Here is a 23,634-nt window from a genome sequence, read left to right as displayed (position 1 = left end):
TGTTGGAGTTGTAAATCTTGGTAATTAGTTAAAGAACCTAAGTAAAGCTTTTAGTTCATGTGAGGAATAAGTATAAATGGTTAATGTGGATTTGTTGGGGCTGTTATGATGTGGTTTGGAGGGATATTGGTTGTGTGATTGATTTGGGGTTGATTTGTGGTTGGTTTTGAATGGCTTAAAATTGGGAAATCGCGTAAACATAGCCGTCGTAACGTCCGATTTTCTTTGGACTGTTTTTGTGCATAGCATTAGGACCCGAGAACCCCCTGCTAGATTATGACCACTGCCATGTTTAGATAGCTCATGTTACGAGCTTCGTTTTGATATGTAGTTCGTTCGATTCCGATGCACGGTTTAGGAGAAACGACCGTTTCAAGTAACGGCGTTTTGTGAACGAAACTTTTTCCCTCGCCTTACTTCGAAACATAGGTTAAAGACCAAAAAGGGTTAATTAATGTATGAAACATTTATGGTAAGTGTGTTAGGCAGTTGGTAAGACACTCGCGAAGGAATCGCTTTAAAACTCGTAAAGGTTAAATTATTAAAAATGGTGGAGCCGAGGGTACCCGAGTGGCTTAAGCGAATCAGTGAGCGCAAAACAAGCGTTAGAGTCTAAGTTAGTTAAAGTATAGATTTACAAGTGACTTTGGTTTAATTCCAACTTACTTGTTGTTTATAGGTTACCAGACTCGTCCCGAGCCATTCGTAACCCCAGTCGCTCTGGCAAGTTTTCTACCCGTTATACTGTTGTTGTGATGTAAATATATGTATATGCATTATCTTGTGATATTGCATGATTGTTATTAGCAAATTTTGCGATATATTGGAGCATGCTAATATGGTATATATGCATGTCTGTTTCGTAATCTGGTTATCTATCTGTTGATTTCAATACTTATAGTTGCATAATACCTATGCTAGAAATAAGCAAGTAGTTGCGTATACCCTTAGTATAGGGGATAAAAGGTGAACATATTTCTAAACCGGGATTCGATGTTCCCGAGTATATTATATATATATATATTTATTTATATATATATATATGGATATAGTTTTTAAAACTATTAATCGAATAAGGTTTATTCGATAACTTTAACTTTATTTTATTATTGAATATTATTTCGAATATTATTCGAAGGCGTATGACTCCTTTACATTATTTATTGGATATTACTTGGACATTCATTTGAGGATGTATGACTCCTTTATTTTATTTAATGAATATTATTTATAATATTCATTCGAGGTATTATGACTCAGCTTATTTTATTTATTGAATATTATTTGAATATTCATTTGAGGATCTATGACTCCGATTATTTGCTGAGATATATTCTTTATTTTATTAAAGAATAAGGTGTCGATAATCAAACTTATTTTTGATTATTCAAATAAAGATATTACTTTCGTATAAGTATATCTTTGATTATTTGCTATTCATTTCAAGTATAAGTTTTAATACTTCTACTTCAATTATTTTATAAAGATTATTTTTTTATGGGAATATTATTTAAATAATAATATTCAGACATTTTCTAAATATTCTGGGGACTGATTTACTTCATTAAATCAGTTTTACTCCAAACACTCTTTAAAGTGTTTTCGAGTCTTTAAAATGATTTTCAAAAGTTAGAGCGGATCCCAAAACTATTTTTATATTTAAGATCTTCCTTTTAAAAAGGGGATTTAAATACTCGCTCAAAACCTGGGGGATCCGGCTCGGTGGTGTGTTTTATATTCGCAACAAGGTTGCTGTCTTGGTAAAAGAGTTTTTGATTACTTACCCAATATTCGGGAAGTAAAATTCTTGGAACAAGTTAATCCATTAACAGGCATCGCCTGGGAAATATCGGTGAGTTTTCCTTTCCAACTAGGTACGACTTCTTGGTGGAGCCGTATCAACAAGTTTCTACTTGGGGAAAGGGGGAAACGAGCTTTACGTTTCAGAGTCATGGATTTCATCTGAACTAGGAGTGGCGTAAGTGGTCGAGTAGCGCCGGCCCAGCCTTATTATATTGGCCCAAATGGCCTGGAAGTTCCGCTAAGGCGGTCCATTCCTTAGGAGTTCAGTGTTCGGTTGACAAGTAAATCCGACAGGTTCTCCTCTACATGTAGAAAATGGTGGGGTTGTACTACTACGACTGATCATCGTAAGTGGTCTTCCTGGCGCGGTAAACTCCCGTAATGAGTTCATCATCCAATTGGATATTTCTGCAACACTACCCAAAGCACTTCGATAGAAAGGCTACGGTTGGGCGATTGTTGAGTGTTGGCAGGGTCAAGTTTTCAAAATAATGTTTGCATCAAATGAAGTATCTCATAACTTCATTTTATTTTGATGATATTTTAAAGGTTGAATCTATTCAAGTATTATCTTGTAGTCTCATCTATGTGATGAACTTTTGAACTAATTATAACTTGAACGGTGGTAGTTCAAGTAGTATTTGGAAAAGATATAAGTATATTGGAGTATCTGGTAACTTCATCTTTTAAACTTATATCTAGTAAATTATTATCTTATGCATGATAAAGATTTTCAGAATAATGTTGAGACAAGGTTAGATATATGAGATCACCTTGCAACGATATTTTTATACAGTTATACACTGGAACTCTGTGTGTATTATGCATGGAAGAGGACTTCCAATATTTTGAAAAGTATATATGTATATATACTGAATATTTTGCGACTTCATCGCATTATGATATCAAACTTGGTTCATTTCTTTTGACCAAGACTTTCATGAGTACTATGAGAAGACTCATATATTGTTAATCATTATACATATTATTTTGGTGGGCTTGCTGCTCACCCTTGCTTTATTTCTTCATCACACAACAACAGTTAGGAAAGATGGCCAGACTCCAGCAGACCCAGCGCAAGCGCGTGGGAAGCGTCCTGCGTCTTCCCGTTGATGTTGTAGCTGCTATAGCTGCAGAGGTAGATCTATTGTAGATCAGACCATCTACTTTCGAGAATCAATTATGTATAATTATAACTTGTGGCAGATAATGGCAATTAACTGTAAATTTATCAAGTAATCATTTTGGGTTGTAATAACTTTTAAATTGTGGATTCAAAGACTTGTACTTATTTAAATTTCATCTCTGAGACTATAACGGGTTGTGGTGTGTGTTAGTGTGGGGTCACTGCATAAGGTTATTTATTAATTAAGTGAAGTGATATTGTGGAAAGAAAGACCGTGACGACCCGGATCCCCGACCCCGGATCTGGGGGTGTTACATAATACCCAAGTAGAAATTTGGCTTAATGACATATTCACTTCTATCATGAACATACCTAAATCAGAAGCGGCATTCTCACTACCCTTCTTCTTCTTCAATTCTGCAAGGTAAACCTTGCAGTTCCTCTTCCAGTGCCCCACCTTGTTACAGTGAAAGCAAACAACTTTGCTCTTGGGGTCTTCAGCTTTTGGTGGAACCGGCTTTTCTTCACCTACTTTCTTCTTCTTGGAAGAGTTTCTCTTCCTTTTCTTAGGATTGGAACCTTCACCAATTAGAAGAACAGAACTCTTCTTAGGGGGAAAATTCGATTCCGCAGTCTTCAACATGTTGTGGAGTTCAGGCAGGCTGACATCCAACTTATTCATGTGAAAGTTCACAACAAACTGCGAGAACGAACTCGGAAGCGATTGCAAGACCAAGTCTTGGCTCAGCTCCCCATCCATGGCAAAACCAAGTTGTCCAAGACGTTCAATCAAATTGATCATCTTAAGTACATGGTCATTCACAGATGATCCCTCAGACATCCTACAACCGAACAGCTCCTTCGATATCTCATATCGAGCTGTCATCCCCGCCACATCATACAACTCTTGTAGATGCATGAGGATAGTGTGAGCATCCATATGCTCATGTTGCTTCTGTAGCTCAATGTTCATGGAAGCTAGCATGATGCATTGAGCAACATTTGCATCATCTATCCACTTACGATACACAACATGTTCATCATTATGTGCATCACTAGCAGGTTCAGTAGGCTTAGGTGAGTCAATCACGTATTCCAGCTTCTCAATCCTGAGAACAATTCTCAAGTTTCGAAGCCAGTCAGCATAATTAGGACCAGTCAACTTGTGAGCATCCAGTACGCTCCTGAGTGATAGTGTAGAAGACATAATGTATATTGTAAATCTGTAAATGATAAACACATAACAACACTTAGCAAATATTCAATTTCATTTCAAATCACTATATGAATCGGGTCTTTATTCATAAGTGGCTCCCACTAGTTTATCTAATTTATTCAACCCCCTACGTGAAAAATTAAGCATTCATAATGCTAGTGGGAATAGGGATCCTACATTCCATTACACAACCCCGGCTGTGGCACGAACAGCCATGTAATGTTCAATAGGCAGACAACTCTTGTCAATTACATCTAATGTTATTCCCTAATCAAACTTTAGCCTCTTGAATAATTGAGTCACGACTGTGGCACGACAAAGTCAATATTCTAAGTCAAGTCTAACCCAACATTCTATACAATTGAATCAGTCCCCAAAGGCCCACGGCTGTGGCACGTAACGACCTTTAGATTGTTATTCAATATACACATCTCTATGTTATAGACAATTATTTCTTATTTCGAAATCAAAGCCCTCGGCTGTAGCACGAAACGACAATGATTCAAAAATAAGAACTACTTTTCTATCATGTTGGAAGGCTATGACAGACACAAGCCCGTTGTGTCATTGGCCAATTACTACTTGATATTATTTAATTTTAGAGGGATTATATTACGTTACAATCATAATCATATTATAAAGAGATTCTTCCTTTTCAATTAAATATTTCAAATCAATAATCAATAATCAGATGATTCCCAGATCGGGTGGAGCATTGTCAAGAGGCGTCACTTAATAACCCTTTCTTACAGATAAAAATCTGTTGTTGACAGAATCATCCTTTCTCTCATATTGAAAATTCATATTCAATTACGTGTTTCATAAACACAAGAATCTCATGATTGTATTCATAATATTATTCTTAAGGTTATGAAACAATTTCACTATACTAGATTGTCTAACAAGCGCCTTATGTTCATTTAAGTTCACCTAAATCTATCATCGCATGATAAACTAAGCATATATCACATATATAAACATGAATAAACATCAAGGTAGGCATGTTATATCATCTAGCACATTAGTCTAAGCATTATACATCTCTATGTATCACATGAAGCATTTAAAAGCAATTAAAACAGTCAAAAACAGCTTAAAAACACTTATGTTAGCTATAAACAGTTCGAAATAATTTCATAAAATATCATATAATATACCATTAGAAGCGTCTCGAAAAGACGAATCCAACGGCACCAAAATCGCCCTATTCTGAGCTCGCACGCGCCCTCACGCGCCGAAAGAAGTTTCCCCACGCGCGGCCACGTGCACACGCACTGTCAGGCGCGTGTGTGACTGTTCCCCACGCGCCCGAACCCCTGTGCTGACGTCAGCATGACGTCATCTGATGACGTCAGCATCCGTCTGACCTTTGACCAGCGCGTGTCCGGCACGCGCCGTACGTGAACGCTAGTCGCGCGGTCCTTCCCTTTGCTGTGAGTCGCCGCCTTTTCTCGATTAGCGTGTCGCCGTCCTGACTGTCTTTTCTGTACCTTTTCTTCCGTGCATTCAACAGTAGAACCCAACACAGCAGATATATATATATACGTACTAACAATTTTTATATATATATGATTATTTAATTACGAATTTAATTGCAACAAATTCAAAAATTCATGATAAAAAATCTATACATCATAAAATTATGAAAAAAATACTCAGACGATCTACAACACTTGTAGAACCCAGATCAACATTCAAAATTATTATGAGAAACGATTTCTCATCAGACAAAATTAATCCATAATATAACTTGTAAAAATCATAATTAATTCATACAAGCACATAAAATTCTGAAATTTTTATCACATATCTATATGCATACAACCTAAGCTCTGATACCAATGTTGGATTTTAATCGCAGCGGAAGCATGTAAAAGCACTTTTACACATACAAAATCCAAATAAAAGCATATAAATCGTGGTAAAAATATAGGGATCGATTACTAACCTTTAATATGCGATCCAAGAGCAACGATCGGAGATCCTTAGCAGCTGCTCCTCAAACGTGAAGCACTCCACCGGTATCCACCAAGAAAACGATGTTAAGGAGGAGGAGGAGGTGGAGAGAATTAGGTTTTATAAAATTTTGGGGTTAGAATAAAAATAGGGTTTATAATAGTATATTTATAGGCAAAATTTTCAGCTGAAATTTTCCCATAAATATTATTATTATTATCCCATTTATTATTCTCATTAATAATTAAAACACCTTTTAATTATTAATCCTTTTTCTAAACACTTTAGAAATAATTCTCTCTCTTGATTTAATTTCCAAAAAATTAAATCCTTAATTAATAATATTAAGAACTTTTCTTAATTAATTTATAATCAATTAAATCTCATTTAATCAATTATTAAATTTGCCAATTAATTATTTATTTCACAAATAAATAATTATTAGCCATTATTAATTAATTCCTCCACCATTAAATCATTCTCTTTTTATGGTGTGACCATGTAGGTTCAATATTAAGCCGGTAGTAGAAATAAATAATAATAAAACTATTTTATCATTATTTATATAAATTCTCTAATTTATTAAATATAATTAATTAATTAATCACATTAATTCTACATCGTGAGGGATACTTCTCAGCATATCGCAACTATCCGGATAATATGAATTCACTGTTTAGAATACCTAGAACCTATTCAGTGAATAGTTACCGTACAATAAACTCCTTCTACCCTACAATATCCCGATTAAATACAAGACATGGATCTCGTGTCAAGCCTATCTAATTTAATCACTTGCTTACCATTTACAATACTTACTTCTATGCAAATTAGAAACTCCTTTCTAATTTCATTCACTCTGGCCAGAGATTCCTAAACTAGCATAAGTGGATCAGCCTTGAACATTCGCTTCCTTCACTGGAAGGGGTAGATCCTTTATTGATCATACACTATCTTTGCGTACAAATTCCTATACCCAGTAGACCCCTAATAATTGTTCCTGGAGACTAAGAACTAAACCAAAGCATAGTTCAGTGTACACAAGACGACTATGATGACCTCAAATCTAAGGATTCTTGTACAACTATCACTATGTGAACAACTGCTGACACGTGAGTGAACTCCATCAGTTGTTCAGCTGGGCGAGTCATGTTCAGTGAACTTATTCTATAATAAGCACCTACATACTAGCTATAGTGTCACCACACAAATGTCTATGAGAACAGACATCCTTCATAATGAAGCAAGCATAGTATGTACCGATCTCTGCGGATTATTAATTACCAGTTAGTAATCTTACGACCAGGAACTATTTAAGTTTAGAGTTATCATCTTTTAGGTCTCACTATTATGATCTCATCATAATCCATAAAAAGCTTTACTCTAAACTATGGTATATCTTATTTAAACACTTAAATAGATAAAGCCCGTAATAAAAACAAAACTAGTCTTTTATTAATATCAATGAAATCAAAACAGATTACACAGGAACTTATTCCTAAATCCTAATACATGATTGGACTTAGGACATATTCCTTTCATATATGGCTTACGACAATCACCTCGTGAATGGTTTAGACAGTTTACTTCAAATGGGGTTCGTGGAATCACATATTGATGTCTCTCTTTTTATTAAGCATAACTCTTCTTCTGTTTCATATGTCTTAGTTTACGTTGACACATATTAATTACTGGCTCATCATCTGAAGATATAGAAAAGGTTATTCAAGCATTATCATTATCATTTGCGTTGAAAGATCTTGGCTCTCTTCATTTTTTCTTGGGTATTGAAGCTTCACAAACTCCTGCTGGCATGATGTTGTCCCAATAGAAATATATAAAGGATTTATTATTGAGAACCAAAATGGGAGAGTGTAAGCCCATAGCCACTCCTATGTCTGCTTCAACCCGCTTAAGTTCCCATATTGGTGAATTATTTCCAGATCCAACATTGTATCGGAGTATAGTTGGTGCTCTCCAGTACTTAACTATTACGAGACCTGACATCTCTTTCGTGGTTAACAAGGTTTGTCAGTATATGCAGTCTCCTACACAATTACATTGGGTGGCTATGAAGCGTATTTTACGCTACCTGAAGGATACTATCTCCCATGGTTTGTTAATTCAGAAATGTCCTTCATTTACTCTTCAAGTGTTCTCTGATGCTGATTGGGCAGGTTGCCCCGATGATCGTAGATCTCAAGGTGCATTTTGTATTTTCTTGGGCCCAAATCTGATCTCTTGGAGTTCTCGTAAGCAAAATACAGTATCTCGTTCGAGTACCGAATCTGAATTTCGAAGCCTTGCATGTGCCACTACGGAAACTATTTGGATTCAACAATTGCTGTGTGAGCTTCACATCGGTTTACTTCCACCACCAGTCCTATGGTGTGACAATCTAGGTGCCACTTTTCTCACCAAGAATCTTGTCTTCCATGCTCGAACTAAGCACGTGGAAATTGATTTTCACTTTGTTCGAGAGAGAGTTGCTCAAAAACAACTCATTGTTCAGCATATTGACACCTCAGATCAGATTAATGATGCTCTTACCAAACCTTTATCTCGTGCTCGGTTCCTGCTTCTTCGTGACAAGCTCACGGTTGTTTCACATCCGCTTCGCTTGAGGGGGCCTGTTAGAGTTAGTCAATCTCTAGATAAGGATAACGATGATAACACATAATGTTATGGTTAATAGTTATCTCCTCATTGTATCAAGATATATTTGTAGCTCTAAATTTGTGGATCTCATGTATATCCAACCGGTGATAAATTGTAATGAACTCTGCTATATATATAACTTGCAACCCTGTGTTATGGGTGTGCAGAATACACCAAATTAATATCTTACACGCATTAACTTTAATCTCAGGACGGGTGGCAGGTTGAAGTATAATTGGGATCCATGAGAATAGCTATTTGCTAAAACTATTTTGTTTTGTCAGTGTGGATGGGTTTATTCCTTGGTAAATGGTACTTATTTGAATTGTTATCCCTTTGGCTGCAGTTTAAAATTTACTCCTGATGAACTAACCCCTCCCCATCCTGCAACAATAACTATATATTCCTTGCAACTTTGACATAAGGAACGTAGCATCCTCTCATGCTATCCCTGCACCCCCACCGTACCTGTCTGTCTGTCACAGAATATGAGCCTATATTGGTCATCCTCAGATTACCTGGTGCACTTATTAAATAGGAAGTTCTCGAAATCAAGCACAAAGGAAAACTATCATGCCAGAGCTACCAACAGGGTGATCTATGTTGGGTTGCATTCACTTTGAGAGTCATGGCATCAGTATCATATATATGATAAAACCACCGCACCAGATTAAGGTGTTCATTCTGGTTTGTGCAGTCTAAACATATGGGCTTGGACAATACATACCACTCTTGAATATCAATCAATCATAATTTTGATCGTAATGTAGGGTGTGTTTGATATTGCTGTTGCTGATCGTAATGTAGGGTGTGTTTGGTATTGCTGTTGCAGACAGCAACAACAGCGCAGTTAAAAAACTGTTTGGTAAAATTTAAAAGCTGCTTTTCGGAAAAGTGCTTTTAGCCTAAAAGCTGTTGTTAGAGAAAGTAAGTTCCCCATGCTTTTAGAGAAAGCTGTTTTTCAGCTGTTGCGGGAAGCAGATGTCGATTTCACCATCAAACCTTATCAAAAGCATCATTATTTTTAATTTTTTGCATCAAAACATATACGTATCAAAAAAATTACAAAACAGTCATCTGATTTTTACAACAACACTTTTTTCAGCAGCACTTTTTCTACCAGCACAACAATTTTTAACAACAATCCCAAACAGAGCCGTAATGTCAAATTCCACAGAAGTTGTTTCCCTACACACATACACGCACTTTGTTAAATAAAAACCAAGCGTAGTAAATTTCATGGTTTGCATATATTCCTCTTGTTTATCTTTGGTTCAACAGTTTGTGGAGCTAGGCCTTCGATTAATAGTCTTAAAATGCAATCCCATTAACCATCTTGCGCATTTTTGTTTGTGCTCTTTCACCTTTTTCAGTACAAATCTCTTGATGTCAGTAGAACTAGATATGTTTTTTTTATAATTTCTTTAGTTTTTTCATATAAAGTAATTTTGTTCTACGTACACAGGTTATGTCACCAACAGTACAGATGACAAAGAAAAATTATGTTTCATCATTAGCTAAAAAGTGTGGGTTGACGTAGATACCTTCTCTGCAATGAATGGAGTATCCAGATTCTGTGAAAATGGTTTCCCATGGAGGTGTAGTAATGAATTTCAGTAATTTAGCTAAAACTTTGTCACTGTCATTAAGTAAACTGTTTCCTTTTGTTGTCGTAGTAACCATTCATGCAAAAGATGAATTTGATTTTGATTACAATTGGGTTGAATATATTTATATTTTCTCAATGGTCAATTAATACTTACACCCCAGCCTTCATTGAGCCTTAAACCCTCGATCGTTAAGAGGTATTTACTAGGCCTCAATGCTAAGGAATAACTTTTACCGTTTAGGAAATCTTCCACGTCTCTCTCCCCCCGTCTCTCGCCCCCTCTCTCTCTTCCCTTCCCCCTCTCTCTCCCCTCTCTCCCGCCCTCTGGTACGATATAGGCTTTTCTGGTACGATATGAGCCACTTGAAATAGGTTCATTCCTCCGGCCCAATTAGATGTCCCTATTCTTCTCTAACTTTTTTCTGCTTAGGGTGAACCTGTTACAAATCGATATAATGATATTGAGGTTTTTCATAAAAAATAATATTTAAGTGATTCTTCATTTTGTTTTTAATCAAATCCAAATAGGGAAAACAATTATGGGTTATTCCTTTCCTTTTCCTTATTTCTCTTTTTAAGTTCCATTCCTTTTACCTAATACGAACTAAATGCTCCTTTAATTTAGACGTGGCTTTCTCTTTGATGTGCATCATATCTAGATATCAACATGTTTACTCTGCAAATTCACTCACTCATATGCGTATAAACGAAATGGGTAACTAGATTGTATTAATTAGATGTTCTTGTTTTTGCTTAGGGTTCAACTCGTTACAAAAATCAATCTAATGATATTGATTTTTTCAAAAGAATAAATAAATAAGTTAGGGGTTGTTCATTCTGTTTCAAATCAAAGGCACACAGGGGAAATGATTCTGGGTTATTTCTTTCCTATCTCCTTCTTTTCCTTTCTAAGCTCCAATCCGTTTACCTAGTACGAACTAAACGCCCCCTTAATTCAGACGTGGCTTGATCTTTGATGTGCGTCAATATATAACAATCTTCTGTCATATTTTGTGAAATAGATGGTGATATGCCTGCCATCTACTCGAATTCCAAACCAATCTTTCTACTGTGCCGCAAATAGTATTCCAGAGCAATCATGTACTATATGAATTATTTATTAACTAACTGGAATGTCTCAAATATCATCTTTTGCATTAGCATTGGATGCATCACATTTTATTGAATGTTTGTAGAATGAGCAATTTGCTTATGTAAGCCACCATAGTTCTTTTATGTGAGTTTGCTTTCTTGACAAAGTCTAAGATGATTGCCATATTATGTTCTAGTATCATTAATATCTCCTACCTGCACGTTTGTTTGACAATTTGTACTTGGGTTGATTTGGTGTCCAGGTATTCTAAAGAAGAGGATATACCTCTGGATGAATACCGTCACAGAAAATTTACGTATCTTCTGAAGTGAGTTCCAATATTTATTTTTTCTTAAAAAACATTACCAGCAATGAACTGCAATGTTATAGTTCTTGAGCTTAGTATCTTCTCTGACATCCATATTCAATGTAGTGAGAACCGCGATATCAGAGGTTTCAAGTGTTTATTTACTGTAAATGGTTTCTCGCATCTTCAACTTCAAACTGGTTTTCCCCAGGTTTCACTGGTAAGCTTCACATTTTCTAGGTTTTTATATATATATTGTAAGATTACCAACTTTTCTGAAATCGTAAGGTGATTGGAGGACTCGATATAATTATAAATTTTATGTCATTACGCCCCCTCACTTGAAATCCCATTTGGTGCTAAAGAGTGGATCAGTAGGAGCCAGCAATATTAGACCTCAATGTCACCAATGATATGTTTCCAAAATTTTGGGGTTACCGAGGTTCGAAATCTTGCTCATAAATCTGTTGTGTCACAAAGAGGCTCCTGCATCAATATTGAACCACAAAAAAACTTAATGAGGAGGGTTAACTGTCCATCCGCTTTAGTTGAAATTACATATGCTTAACAAAGACTAAGCTATACAAGGTTCCTCCAAATGGACTTGTTCTTATTTCAAAAAATGTTGTGCCATTCTTGCGAGAAAGGAAGAATGAACGAATGGGAAGAAGAGATCGTTACAGCTGGTTCTGACCCTTTAAGCCCATAAATACATCTGTATGTCTATACGACGACCAGTTTGTACTAAAGTTCTGCATGAGCTTCTGGACACTGATGATTAGTTTAGATTTATTGTCTTGGAGAGTGGTGTCCTTTCTTGGATTGAGGGCAAAAATTGTGAGGTTTAATATAAGTTCCATGTCGATGCAAGGTGGGAAATTAGCATGCAACCTAATGGTTGTGCCCAAGTAGAGAATGCCATAAATTTGTTACAAAGACAGCCGAACTTGCTACGCAGTTTATTCAATGAATCCCTTCACTAGCCAGCCAGATGCTACAGTGATTGATACTTTCAGGATCTGGCTTGAAAGGACTGTTGGAAACATGAATGGGCTTTACACAACTTCTTTGACTCAAGAACACAGGCTGTATGTTTATATTATTTTGATAATAAAACTCACACTCAACGCACTTTGTATATATATTATATAAATAGAGCATAGAACAGATTTTCTTTCACAGGCTTCAGCCTTTTTATCTCTCTGAAGCTACAGCTCTTTTCTTTTTACTCTTACAATTCACTTAGTACATAATATTACACAGAGGATGCCTTATTTATAGGCTTAAGACTTAGAGTTTACATCATGCCTTACATCATGCCTTAATTAATACTACAGCCTACAAACTAGACTATCCGATCAGCAACAATTGTATCTTCTAGTATGACCAGATTACCATGCAGGCTCCTAAAGATTGTCAAACTACAGACCACCATTTTTCATGGGATAATTAATTAACAACCAGGTTCCAGCTTTGCATTTCTACTAATAATTCTTCTAGATAGCCACCTTCTTTGACTTTTATTGTTCTTTTGAAATTTTACAGCTGCAGTGATTCTTTCTCATTGATTTCTCCAACTGGTTCATGCATGCACCTTCAACTCCATAGCTGTATTACTATTAATGTGATTCTTATTTTCTTTCATTCATATTACTCCAAGAAGTTAATTATATTAATAATGAATCTAAAAGAGTTTGAAATTCTAACACTCCCCCTCAAACTCGACTTTGCATTCCAAGCTTCTCTTTCATTTTATAGAACACGTTCGGCTTCAACGGCTTTGTAAATATATCCGCTAAATTTTCTTCTGTCTTGCAGTGCACTAACTTCACAATTTTCTCGTTCACCTGTTCTCGAATGAAGTGATATTTGATATTGATGTGCTTGCTCCGACTGTGTGATACTGGATTTTTCGCTAGAGAAATTGCAGATTTATTATCCACATAAATTTTAACCGGACCTTCCTTCGCAAGATTTAACTCGCCCAATATGTAGCCTAGCCACATAGCCTGACATGCGCATGCTGCTGCTGCCATGTACTCCGCCTCACATGTTGAGAGGGCAACTGTCTGTTGCTTCTTTGATGACCATGAAAATATTGCTGAACCGATATGAAAAGCATATCCCGGTGTGCTTTTTCCGTCATCCAAATCACCGCCATAATCACTGTCTGAGTAGCCAACTAATTTCGAATCTTGAGAATGCGTGTAAAATAAGCCATGATCTAGCGTACCTTTTATGTATCTCAAAATTCTTTTAGCCGTCATGAAATGATCTTGCTTTGGCTTCTCCATGTACCTACTAACCAATCCAACTGCATACATAATATCTGGACGAGTAAAAGTTAGGTACCTCAGACTTCCAACTAAACTTTTGAATAGTGTCGGATTTACCGACTCCCTCGTTGAATCAACTCTGAGCTTTATGCTCGGTTCTGCTGGCATGCTTGTTAGGAATATATGTGTATTAGTTTGATGATAAGTTAAGAAAAACACTTAAGTAGAAATCTAGTATTTGTAGCCTCAACGGATAAGACCATCTTGGCTATCCGTTGAAGGAGTAGCTTTACTTAGCAATAAGTTTAGTATTGTAGCACATTTCACTCTCTGGTTTCAAGCTGTAATTCTTAGACGTTGTTAGGAAATGATCAGTCATGTTGACTACTAATGGATGTACAAATAGGAGGGCTAAGTGTAAATATTTCATGCCTTGTAATTTTGTATAAGTGAAGAAGTGTCAACGGATATTGAAGACCTTTAACGGATAAGAAACAAAGCTTCAACGGATGTCTCTAATGCTTCAACGGATAATATCCATCAACGGATAAGTGCTTCAACGGATAAAGACTTCAACTGATAATGCATCAACGGATAAAGCTTCAACGGATAAAGCCTCAACGGATAAGGCATCAACGGATGAAAGTTTCAACGGATGCTTAGTTCATTAGCAGTTGATAGTGACAATTCACAAGCTGACAGAGGCACATGGGTTGACAGAGACACACTGGAATGTGGAAGCCTTTAGGAGGAATCAAGAAAATGCAGCATTTCCATTCTGATGCAAATAAGGAAGTATTCAAGGATTTACAGATTATCCTAGATTGCATTGGATAGAGAAATGAAGAAGAAACATGTGAAGAATCTTTTCAATTGTATTTTACAGTTTGTCTTTACTTGTAAACTTGGTGATATATAAACCAAATAGCAGCTAGTAATTAGATATGAATTTTCCTGAGCTATTTAGAAATATCAAAAGAGAAAATCATCTAGTTTGTACTAGGAAGCAGCTGTGATTTAATTCTTTGAATCACAGATTTTCTGAAATAACACATCTCTGGTGGAACAACAAATCCACCAGAAAAGTTTTTAAGTTCTTTGTGTTCATTACATTTGTGTTTGAATATATATCTATCTGCATCAGCTTCAAGCAATTCACACACATTTGATCACTCAAACACTTAGCCTTAGAAACTGCTCAAAACTTAAAAAAGTTTTGAGATTTACATTCAACCCCCCTTCTGTAAATCTCATTGTTAGTCCACTGGGAATAACAATTGGTATCAGAGCGAGCTCTTAACATACAAAGAGTTTAAAGATCTATTCTGCTAACATCATGAGTTCACAGAAGAATCATCCTGCTAACATCATGAGTAGGAAGGATATTGGTGTAAAGATCCCAGTCCTGGAAAAAGATAATTATCATCACTGGAAAGTGAAGATGCATTTACATCTTCTTTCTCAAGATGAAAGCTACATCAACTGTATTGAAAATGGTCCTCATATCCCTCACAAAGTAGCCACAGCTGCTACTGCAACAGTTGTTGTTGGACAGTCCATTCCCAAGCCAAAAGCAGAATGGACTATTGAAGACATGGAAGAAATCCGCAAGGATAAGAGAGCTATGAACATTTTATTTAATGGCTTAGATCAAGATATGTTTGACAATGTCATCAATAGCCAAACTGCAAAGGAAGTTTGGGATACTGTACAAATCATCTGTGAAGGTACCGAGCAGGTCAGAGAGAATAAGATGCAGCTTCTTATTCAACAGTATGAATATTTTCACTGTGAAGAAGGTGAATCATTAAATGATACCTTCAACAGGTTTCAGAAACTGTTGAATGGATTGAAGTTGTATGGTAGAGTGTACCAAGTCAAGGATTCCAACTTAAAATTTCTTAGGTCTCTGCCAAAGGAATGGAAGCCAATGACTGTCTCTTTGAGAAATTCTCAAGATTATAAGAACTTCACACTTGAAAGACTATATGGAATTCTGAAGACTTATGAACTTGAAATGGAGCAGGATGAGCTGTTGGAAAAGGGAAAGAGAAAAGGAGGAACAGTTGCTCTTGTAGCTGACAGTGAGAAGATGGAAGCCAGGAATGAGGAGAAGACAATGCCAAGTCTCAAAATTGGCACAAGCAAATCAGAATCAAGCAAGGGTAAAGAGCAAGTTGCTGAGGATGAAGACAATTCCAGTCAGGATGAATCTGATGATATTGAAGAACATTTGGCCTTTCTGTCCAGGAGGTTTGCAAAAATGAAGTTCAGGAAAAACACAAAGTTCACTAAGCCAAACAAAAACATGGTGGACAAATCAAAGTTCAAATGTTACAACTGTGGCATTAGTGGACAATTTGCAAGTGAGTGTAGGAAGCCCAATTCTGAGAAAAAGAAATTTGAGCAAGTTGATTACAAAAAGAAGTATTTTAATTTGCTCAAACAAAAGGAAAGAGCTTTTCTCACTCAAGATGATTGGGCAGCGGATGGGGTAAATGAAGATGATGATGTGGAATATGTCAACCTAGCCCTGATGGCTGATTCTGATGAAAACGAAACTAGTTCATCAAGCAACCAGGTAATTACTACTGATCTCTCTCAGCTTTCTAAACATGAATGCAATGAAGCCATAAATGAATTATATCATTTGCGTGTTTCCCTTAAATCACTAGCTAAAGAAAACACTAGGATCAAGGAGAATAATGTGTTTTTAAGTGATAGGAATGCTGTGTTAGAGGATCAGGTAATTGAGCTTGAAAAGATAAAACTTAAATGCTTGACTGTTGAGAGTGAACTAGCAGAAGCTGTTAAGAAAGTAGAAATTCTTTCTACACAGTTAGAAAGTGAGCAAGAGGTAATCAAGGTCTGGAAAACATCTAGGGATGTTAGTGTTCAGATTGCAAAGGTTCAGGGAGTTGAATCATTCTGTGAGGATGCCTGGAAGAAAAACAAAAAGGAGTTAGAATTAATTGATGGATTGCCAACGGATGTGGAATCAACGGATGATGAAAGTTATCCGTTGAAGGAAGAAAAGGAGCATCCGTTGAAGGCTCATCAATTAAAACAGGCAAGTTCTTTTAAAAATAAAAGTCTCAATAAAAAGAATGATTCCACTCTCAAGAACTTTGTCAAAGAAGGAGCTAGCACATCCAGAGATGTCAGTAAGGTGAATATAGGACACATGACTTTAGATCAGCTAAAAGATAGGCTTAAGTTGGTTGAGGATAAGAAGGAAACTAAAAGAAAATCTAAAAGAAATGGGAAGGTAGGGATTAATAAATATAACAATTACACACCTGATAGGTATGCTCCTAGAAAAAGCTGTGTGCATTGTAAAAGTGTTAATCACCTATCTGATAATTGCAAATCTGTTAAAAATACTCCCATGCCTTCAAATCCCTCCATGCCTAACATGTCTATGTCACCTCTGCATGCTATGCCTGTTATGTCTCACCAGAATCCCCATGCACATTTTGCAAACATGCCATATATTAACAATCCTTATTTTACTGCATTTAGTATGCCTCAAATGCCATACAATATGCCTAGGTGGAATAACATGTTTGCACAACCTATGCCTTATCAAATTCAATCAAATGTGTTAAATGATTCTGTGACTAACCCTACACTTCAACCGACCACATCTGAGACCAAGGTTGACCCAAAGTTACCTAAGTCAAAAGATGCAGGAGGAATGAAGTCTAGGGAAAAGACTAACAAGGCTGGACCCAAGGAAACTTGGGTACCAAAATCAACTTGATTGATTTTGTTGTGTGCAGGGACAAAGAAGGAATCTATGGTACTTGGACAGTGGTTGTTCAAGACACATGACAGGAGATTTCACCCTGCTCACAGAGTTTAAGGAGAGAGCTGGCCCTAGCATAACCTTTGGAGATGACAGCAAAGGATTCACTATGGGATATGGCTTGATTTCAAAAGAAAATGTCATCATTGATTAAGTTGCATTGGTTGATGGTCTCAAACACAATTTATTGAGCATCAGTCAACTATGTGACAGAGGGAATACTGTTTCCTTCAATTCTGAAGCCTGTATTGTCACAAGTAAAAAGGACAATAAAGTGGTTCTAACTGGAGTTAGAAAAGGGAATGTGTACTTAGCTGATTTCAACTCTACAGATGCAGAATCCATTACTTGTCTTCTCAGCAAAGCAAGTCCAGTTGAAAGTTGGCTATGGCACAAGAAGCTGTCCCATTTGAATTTCAAGATAATGAATGATCTAGTCAAAAAGGACTTAGTTAGAGGAATGCCTCTAGTGGAATTCACAAGGGATGGACTGTGTGATGCTTGTCAGAAAGGAAAGCAAAAGAAAGTATCATTCAGTAAGAAGCTTGAATCTGCAATTGATGAACCACTACAACTTCTACACATGGATCTTTTTGGACCAGTCAATGTATTGTCAATTTCAAGGAAAAGATACTGCCTAGTGATTGTAGATGATTTCTCAAAGTTTTCATGGGTTTATTTTCTTGGATCAAAGGATGAAGCTAGTGAAATCATCATCAATCATATCAAGCAAGTCAACAATCATCCTGATTTCAAAGTAAGGAATATTAGGAGTGACAATGGAACTGAGTTCAAGAATTCAACCATGAAGTTGTTCTGTGAAGAAATTGGGATCATGCATGAGTTCTCAGCTCCAAGAACTCCATAACAAAATGGTGTGGTGGAAAGGAAGAATAGATCACTAATTGAAGCTGCAAGGACAATGCTTGAAGAGTCAAAACTCCCAACTTATTTTTGGGCTGAGGCTGTTAACTGTGCATGTTACACTCAGAATATTTCTCTAATCAATCAGGCAAAATGCATGACTCCCTATCAATTATTCAAGAGAAGAAAACCAACTTTAAACTTTCTACATGTCTTTGGTTGCAAATGCTACATCTTAAGGAATCAATCTGATCATAAAGGGAAGTTTGATGCAAAGGCTGATGAAGGAATATTTGTTGGTTATTCTGCTGGAAAATCATATAGGGTCTACAATCTAAGAACCAACATTGTCATGGAATCTGTACATGTTGTGTTTGATGATAAAAAGATTGATGGACTAACAGATGAGGGACATCATTAAGGACTCAAATTTGACAACATTGAGATATACTGTGATGATAGTGAAGATGAGAATGATAAAGAAGGCATCTCAAGAAGAATTCAGAATCTGCCTTTGGATAATGTACAGAATGTTGCATCCGTTGAAAGTCATAATTCAGCTTCCGTTGAAAGAAGCAATGCAGCATCCGTTGAAAGACAAAGTGCATCATCCGTTGAAGTTCATAATGAAGCATCCATTGATCACAGTCTGTCAACGGATAATCAATTCACTTCATCAGTTGATAGAGCTCCCAATTCCTTTCAAAGGATCAGCAATTCAGGGGGAGTTTCAACAAATCAACATTCTATCTCACATCATGACAATACTGAGGCAACCTCATCTAGGGCTAATCTAACACCTCAAAGGAAATGGACCAAGAATCACCCTTTTGAACTGATCATTGATGATGCTACATCAAAAGTACAAACTAGAAGGGCTACTCAAGATGAATGTCTGTATAGTAGCTTTCTATCACAGGTGGAACCTAAGCGAGTGGAAGAAGCTCTATTGGATCCAGATTGGATTTTAGCAATGCAAGAGGAGCTAAACCAATTTGAGAGGAATAAAGTATGGAAGCTGGTACCCAAGCCAAAGAACAAGAGTTCTATTGACACAAAATGGGTATTCAGAAATAAGATGGATGAAAATGGCATTGTCATAAGGAATAAAGCCAGATTGGTTGCTAAAGGTTATTCTCAACAAGAGGGAATAGATTTTGATGAAACATTTGCTCCAGTTGCCAGACTTGAAGCCATCCGAATCTTTCTAGCCTATGCAGCTAATGCCAATTTCAAAGTCTATCAGATGGATGTCAAGAGTGCATTTCTAAATGGGGAATTGGAGGAAGAAGTTTATGTAAGCCAACCTCCAGGTTTTGAAGATCCAAATTTTCCAGACCATGTGTATTATCTGTTGAAAGCACTCTATGGACTAAAGCAAGCACCTAGAGCCTGGTATGAGACTTTGTCAAAGTTCCTTCTAGATAATCACTTCACAAGAGGTACTGTTGACAAAACTCTCTTCTTTAGAAATATTAATGGCTCTAAGATACTTGTACAAATTTATGTAGATGACATTATATTTGGATCTACAGATGATAAACTTTGTAAAAAGTTTGCTAAATTAATGCAAAGTAAATATGAAATGAGCATGATGGGAGAGCTAACTTACTTTCTTGGTTTACAAGTTAAACAAGTTAGTGGTGGAATTTTCATTAGTCAAACTAAATATATTTATGATCTTTTAAAGAAGTTTGACTTAATGGATTGTTCACCTGCAAAAACTCCCATGGCCACTGCCACCAAGCTTGAATTAAACAAGGCTGAAAAGTCTGTGGATATTACAAGTTATAGAGGCATGGTTGGCTCACTTTTATATTTAACTGCTAGTAGACCTGATATAATGTTTTCTACATGTCTCTGTGCTAGATTTCAAGCTGACCCTAAAGAATCTCACTTAGTGGCTATTAAAAGAATTTTCAGATATCTCTAGGGAACTCCAAATCTAGGAATTTGGTACCCTAGAGAGTCTGGTTTTGATCTAATTGGCTACTCAGATGCAGATTATGCAGGTTGCAAAATAGACAGGAAAAGCACAATAGGCACCTGTCAATTTCTAGGGAACAAGCTTGTATCATGGTTCAGCAAGAAGCAGAATTCTGTTTCCACATCAACAGCTGAAGCTGAGTACATTGTTGCTGGTAGTTGTTGTGCACATATACTATGGATGAGGAATCAACTATTTGACTATGGTCTGACTGTTGACAAAATTCCAATATTCTGTGACAACACAAGTGCCATTGCCATTACTGAAAATCCAGTGCAGCACTCAAGAACCAAGCACATTGATATCAAGTACCACTTCATTAGGGAACATGTGATGAAAGGTACAGTGGAACTTTATTTTGTTCCAAGTGAAAAGCAGATTGCAGACATATTTACCAAGCCACTTGATGAATCAACATTCACAAGATTAGTAAGTGAGTTAGGTATGCTTAATTATTCATAATCTATGTCATCTATATAATCTGTCTTGAAGCCTGAAATGAAATTTGCTGCAAGAACAAAGTTGGCTTTAATTAAGACTTATCCTATTAACGGATATTCTCTATCCGTTGAAAGCCAAAATTGTTCTATCAACGGATGTTCATTATTCGTTGAAAGACAAATACATTTCTGGTAATTTTATCCTTCAACGGATAAAATGGTGTTGTTCATCAACGGATAACTATTTCCCTTATCCGTTGAAGTGTCACGTCAGTTACTATAAGTGAGTCACAGCCGTTGATTCTTTTACTCAACCGTTGATACAGATATACAGTGTTGTATGTAATTGTATTTAAGGTAGTTTTCAGAATTTCTACAGTTTTATTTATTCTTGAACGGCTGTAACTTACTTAAAATAATCATTCAATCATTTTATTTATGTTTTAATTCAAGAAAGTATAAAAGCCCAATTGAACTCTTATTCTCACTTTACGCTTTCTTGCAATTCTTATTCTCTTTCTCTCTAAATTCTCAAGTTTTTCTCTACAACCTCTACTCACAACAATGGCACCAGTAGTCAAAATTATGTCTCAAACAGGATTTGTTTATGAAAAGAATAATTTCATAGCCTTGGTTGAAAAGAATGAAGCCCATTCTGATTATCACAAGATGATGGACTTCATCAAAAACTGCAAACTAAGCTATGCAATGCTGGAAGCCCCAACCATCTATTGTGAGGTAATTGAGGAGATTTGGACAACTGCAAAGTTCAACTCCACAGATATGACTGCCTTCTCTCTCAAAGGTAAGGACTATTGCATTAATTGTGATGATATACAATCTTGCTTTAAGTTGCCTGAGAATAATGCCATGACACCACATACTGATAAAGATGTCTCTGCTATGCTAGATTCCATAGGCTATGCTTTTGATTCTTCTAGTTTAGGTAGTATTAGAAGGAAAGGCCTTAGGAAAGAATGGAGTTTTCTTGGAGATGCCTTTATTAAGGTTTTCTCTGGGAAGATTAGCAATTTTGATGCTATCACTTCATCTCTTGTTAATATGCTATATATGCTAGTTTCTGATAGGTACTTTAATTTTAGCAACTGTGTTATGCTAGAATTAGGTTCCAGATTAGGTAACAAAGCTAATAGACCACATAACATCTACTATGCTAGATTCTTTATGTTATTGGCTAACCATGTTGCTGAAGGTTTGGTTATATCCAATGAGAATAATAAACTCAAATGCTGGGCACAAGAGAAAAGGGTCCTTGCAGATCTTTTGAGAATGAACCTCAACAGTCAGGTGCCATTGGTATACTTGCCAATCATGAATGCACCACAGGTAAGTGAGGTAAATATTTCTATAACTCCTACTATTTCCAACCCCAATGTTTCTTTGCCTTCTAGTGTGGCTATGGAACCTGTGTCTTTGTCCAAACAGGCTCCTACCAAAGCCACCAAATCTAAAGTTTCCAAAGTCAAGTCAAAGAAACCTACCTCTGTTGTTTCTCAAAAGACAACAGTTGTAACAACTACCATAAACCCTGAAGGGAGTGAACAGGGTGTGAGTGGTGAGGGGAGGGGTGAACATCAAAAAGCCCCCCAGGATAAGGTGGGAGAGGTGAGTGGTACCCAAACCATCCAAGCCACAGTCTCTCAAAAGACTGTGGTGGTTCAAAAGGAGTCCAGCACATCCCTAGTTGCATCCTCCCAAAAGGATGTAACTATTGAAAATAGTCCCCAACCAGGGACACAGAACAAAAGAGGGAGGGACACTGAAGCCACACATTCACCATTTAAAGCCTTTTCAAGGAAGACAAAGGCCAAAACCCTAGTTTCCACACAAGGGACACACACAGCACAGATACATCAACCAGTATCTGTGCCTTCTCAAATTCAGCTTGATATGATTCCAGCAAATGTGGAATCACAGCCCCATTCTCTCAATATAGAAACACACCATTCATCAAACTCTCCAACACCCTCTCTGGATGTGGATATGATATTCACATCAATTCCTGATTCTCCCTCATTAAAACTCAGGGAGGAGCCCCACTCAAAACCTGATGATCATCATCTTTTAGATGATTTGTTGGATCATCAGCCAATTCTTTCAGATGTAGTTGAAGATTCTGTGTTACCTCACTTAAAATCAATCCACACAGATTCAACAATTATGTCACTTTCTATATCTACATCTTTTCCTTCTTCAACGGATATCTCTCATCCGTTGATAAGTGGTTGTTCTTCAACGGATAAGCTTAACAGCAGTTATCCGTTGATACCATCAGTTTCTAGTTCAACGGATACTCCCTATCCGTTGATGGCCTCTACACACTTAACAAAAACAATTCCAACTGTAGAGGACATGGCAACTGTACAATCACTTTTAGGTTTGAGGGAAGGGAGTGATCTTTTGAGTGAGAGGCTGGGTTGCTCCCAGGCAAAAGGAGAGGTTGAGAGTCACCAAATGCATGCTATTTCTT

The 23,634-nt window shown here is 36.6% G+C and overlaps 1 protein-coding gene across 1 annotated transcript in view; it reads left to right on the top strand.

Annotated features, from left to right (window-relative positions):
- LOC141671929 (dol-P-Man:Man(7)GlcNAc(2)-PP-Dol alpha-1,6-mannosyltransferase-like) overlaps positions 1 to 12,751 on the top strand; it is a 236,559-nt gene extending 223,808 nt beyond the window's left edge. Inside the window, exons 9-12 of the mRNA XM_074478418.1 lie at positions 10,285 to 10,357; positions 11,724 to 11,789; positions 11,895 to 12,008; positions 12,640 to 12,751. Of these exons, the coding sequence (XP_074334519.1) occupies positions 10,285 to 10,357; positions 11,724 to 11,789; positions 11,895 to 12,008; positions 12,640 to 12,751 (365 nt within the window). The remainder of the gene's footprint in view (positions 1 to 10,284; positions 10,358 to 11,723; positions 11,790 to 11,894; positions 12,009 to 12,639) is intronic.
- Positions 12,752 to 23,634: the final 10,883 nt, after the last annotated feature.

This window comes from Apium graveolens, chromosome 1 (genome assembly GCF_009905375.1).
Source record: "Apium graveolens cultivar Ventura chromosome 1, ASM990537v1, whole genome shotgun sequence".
NCBI classification, from domain to species: Eukaryota; Viridiplantae; Streptophyta; class Magnoliopsida; order Apiales; family Apiaceae; genus Apium; species Apium graveolens.
This window is presented reverse-complemented; position numbering and strand designations above follow the sequence as displayed.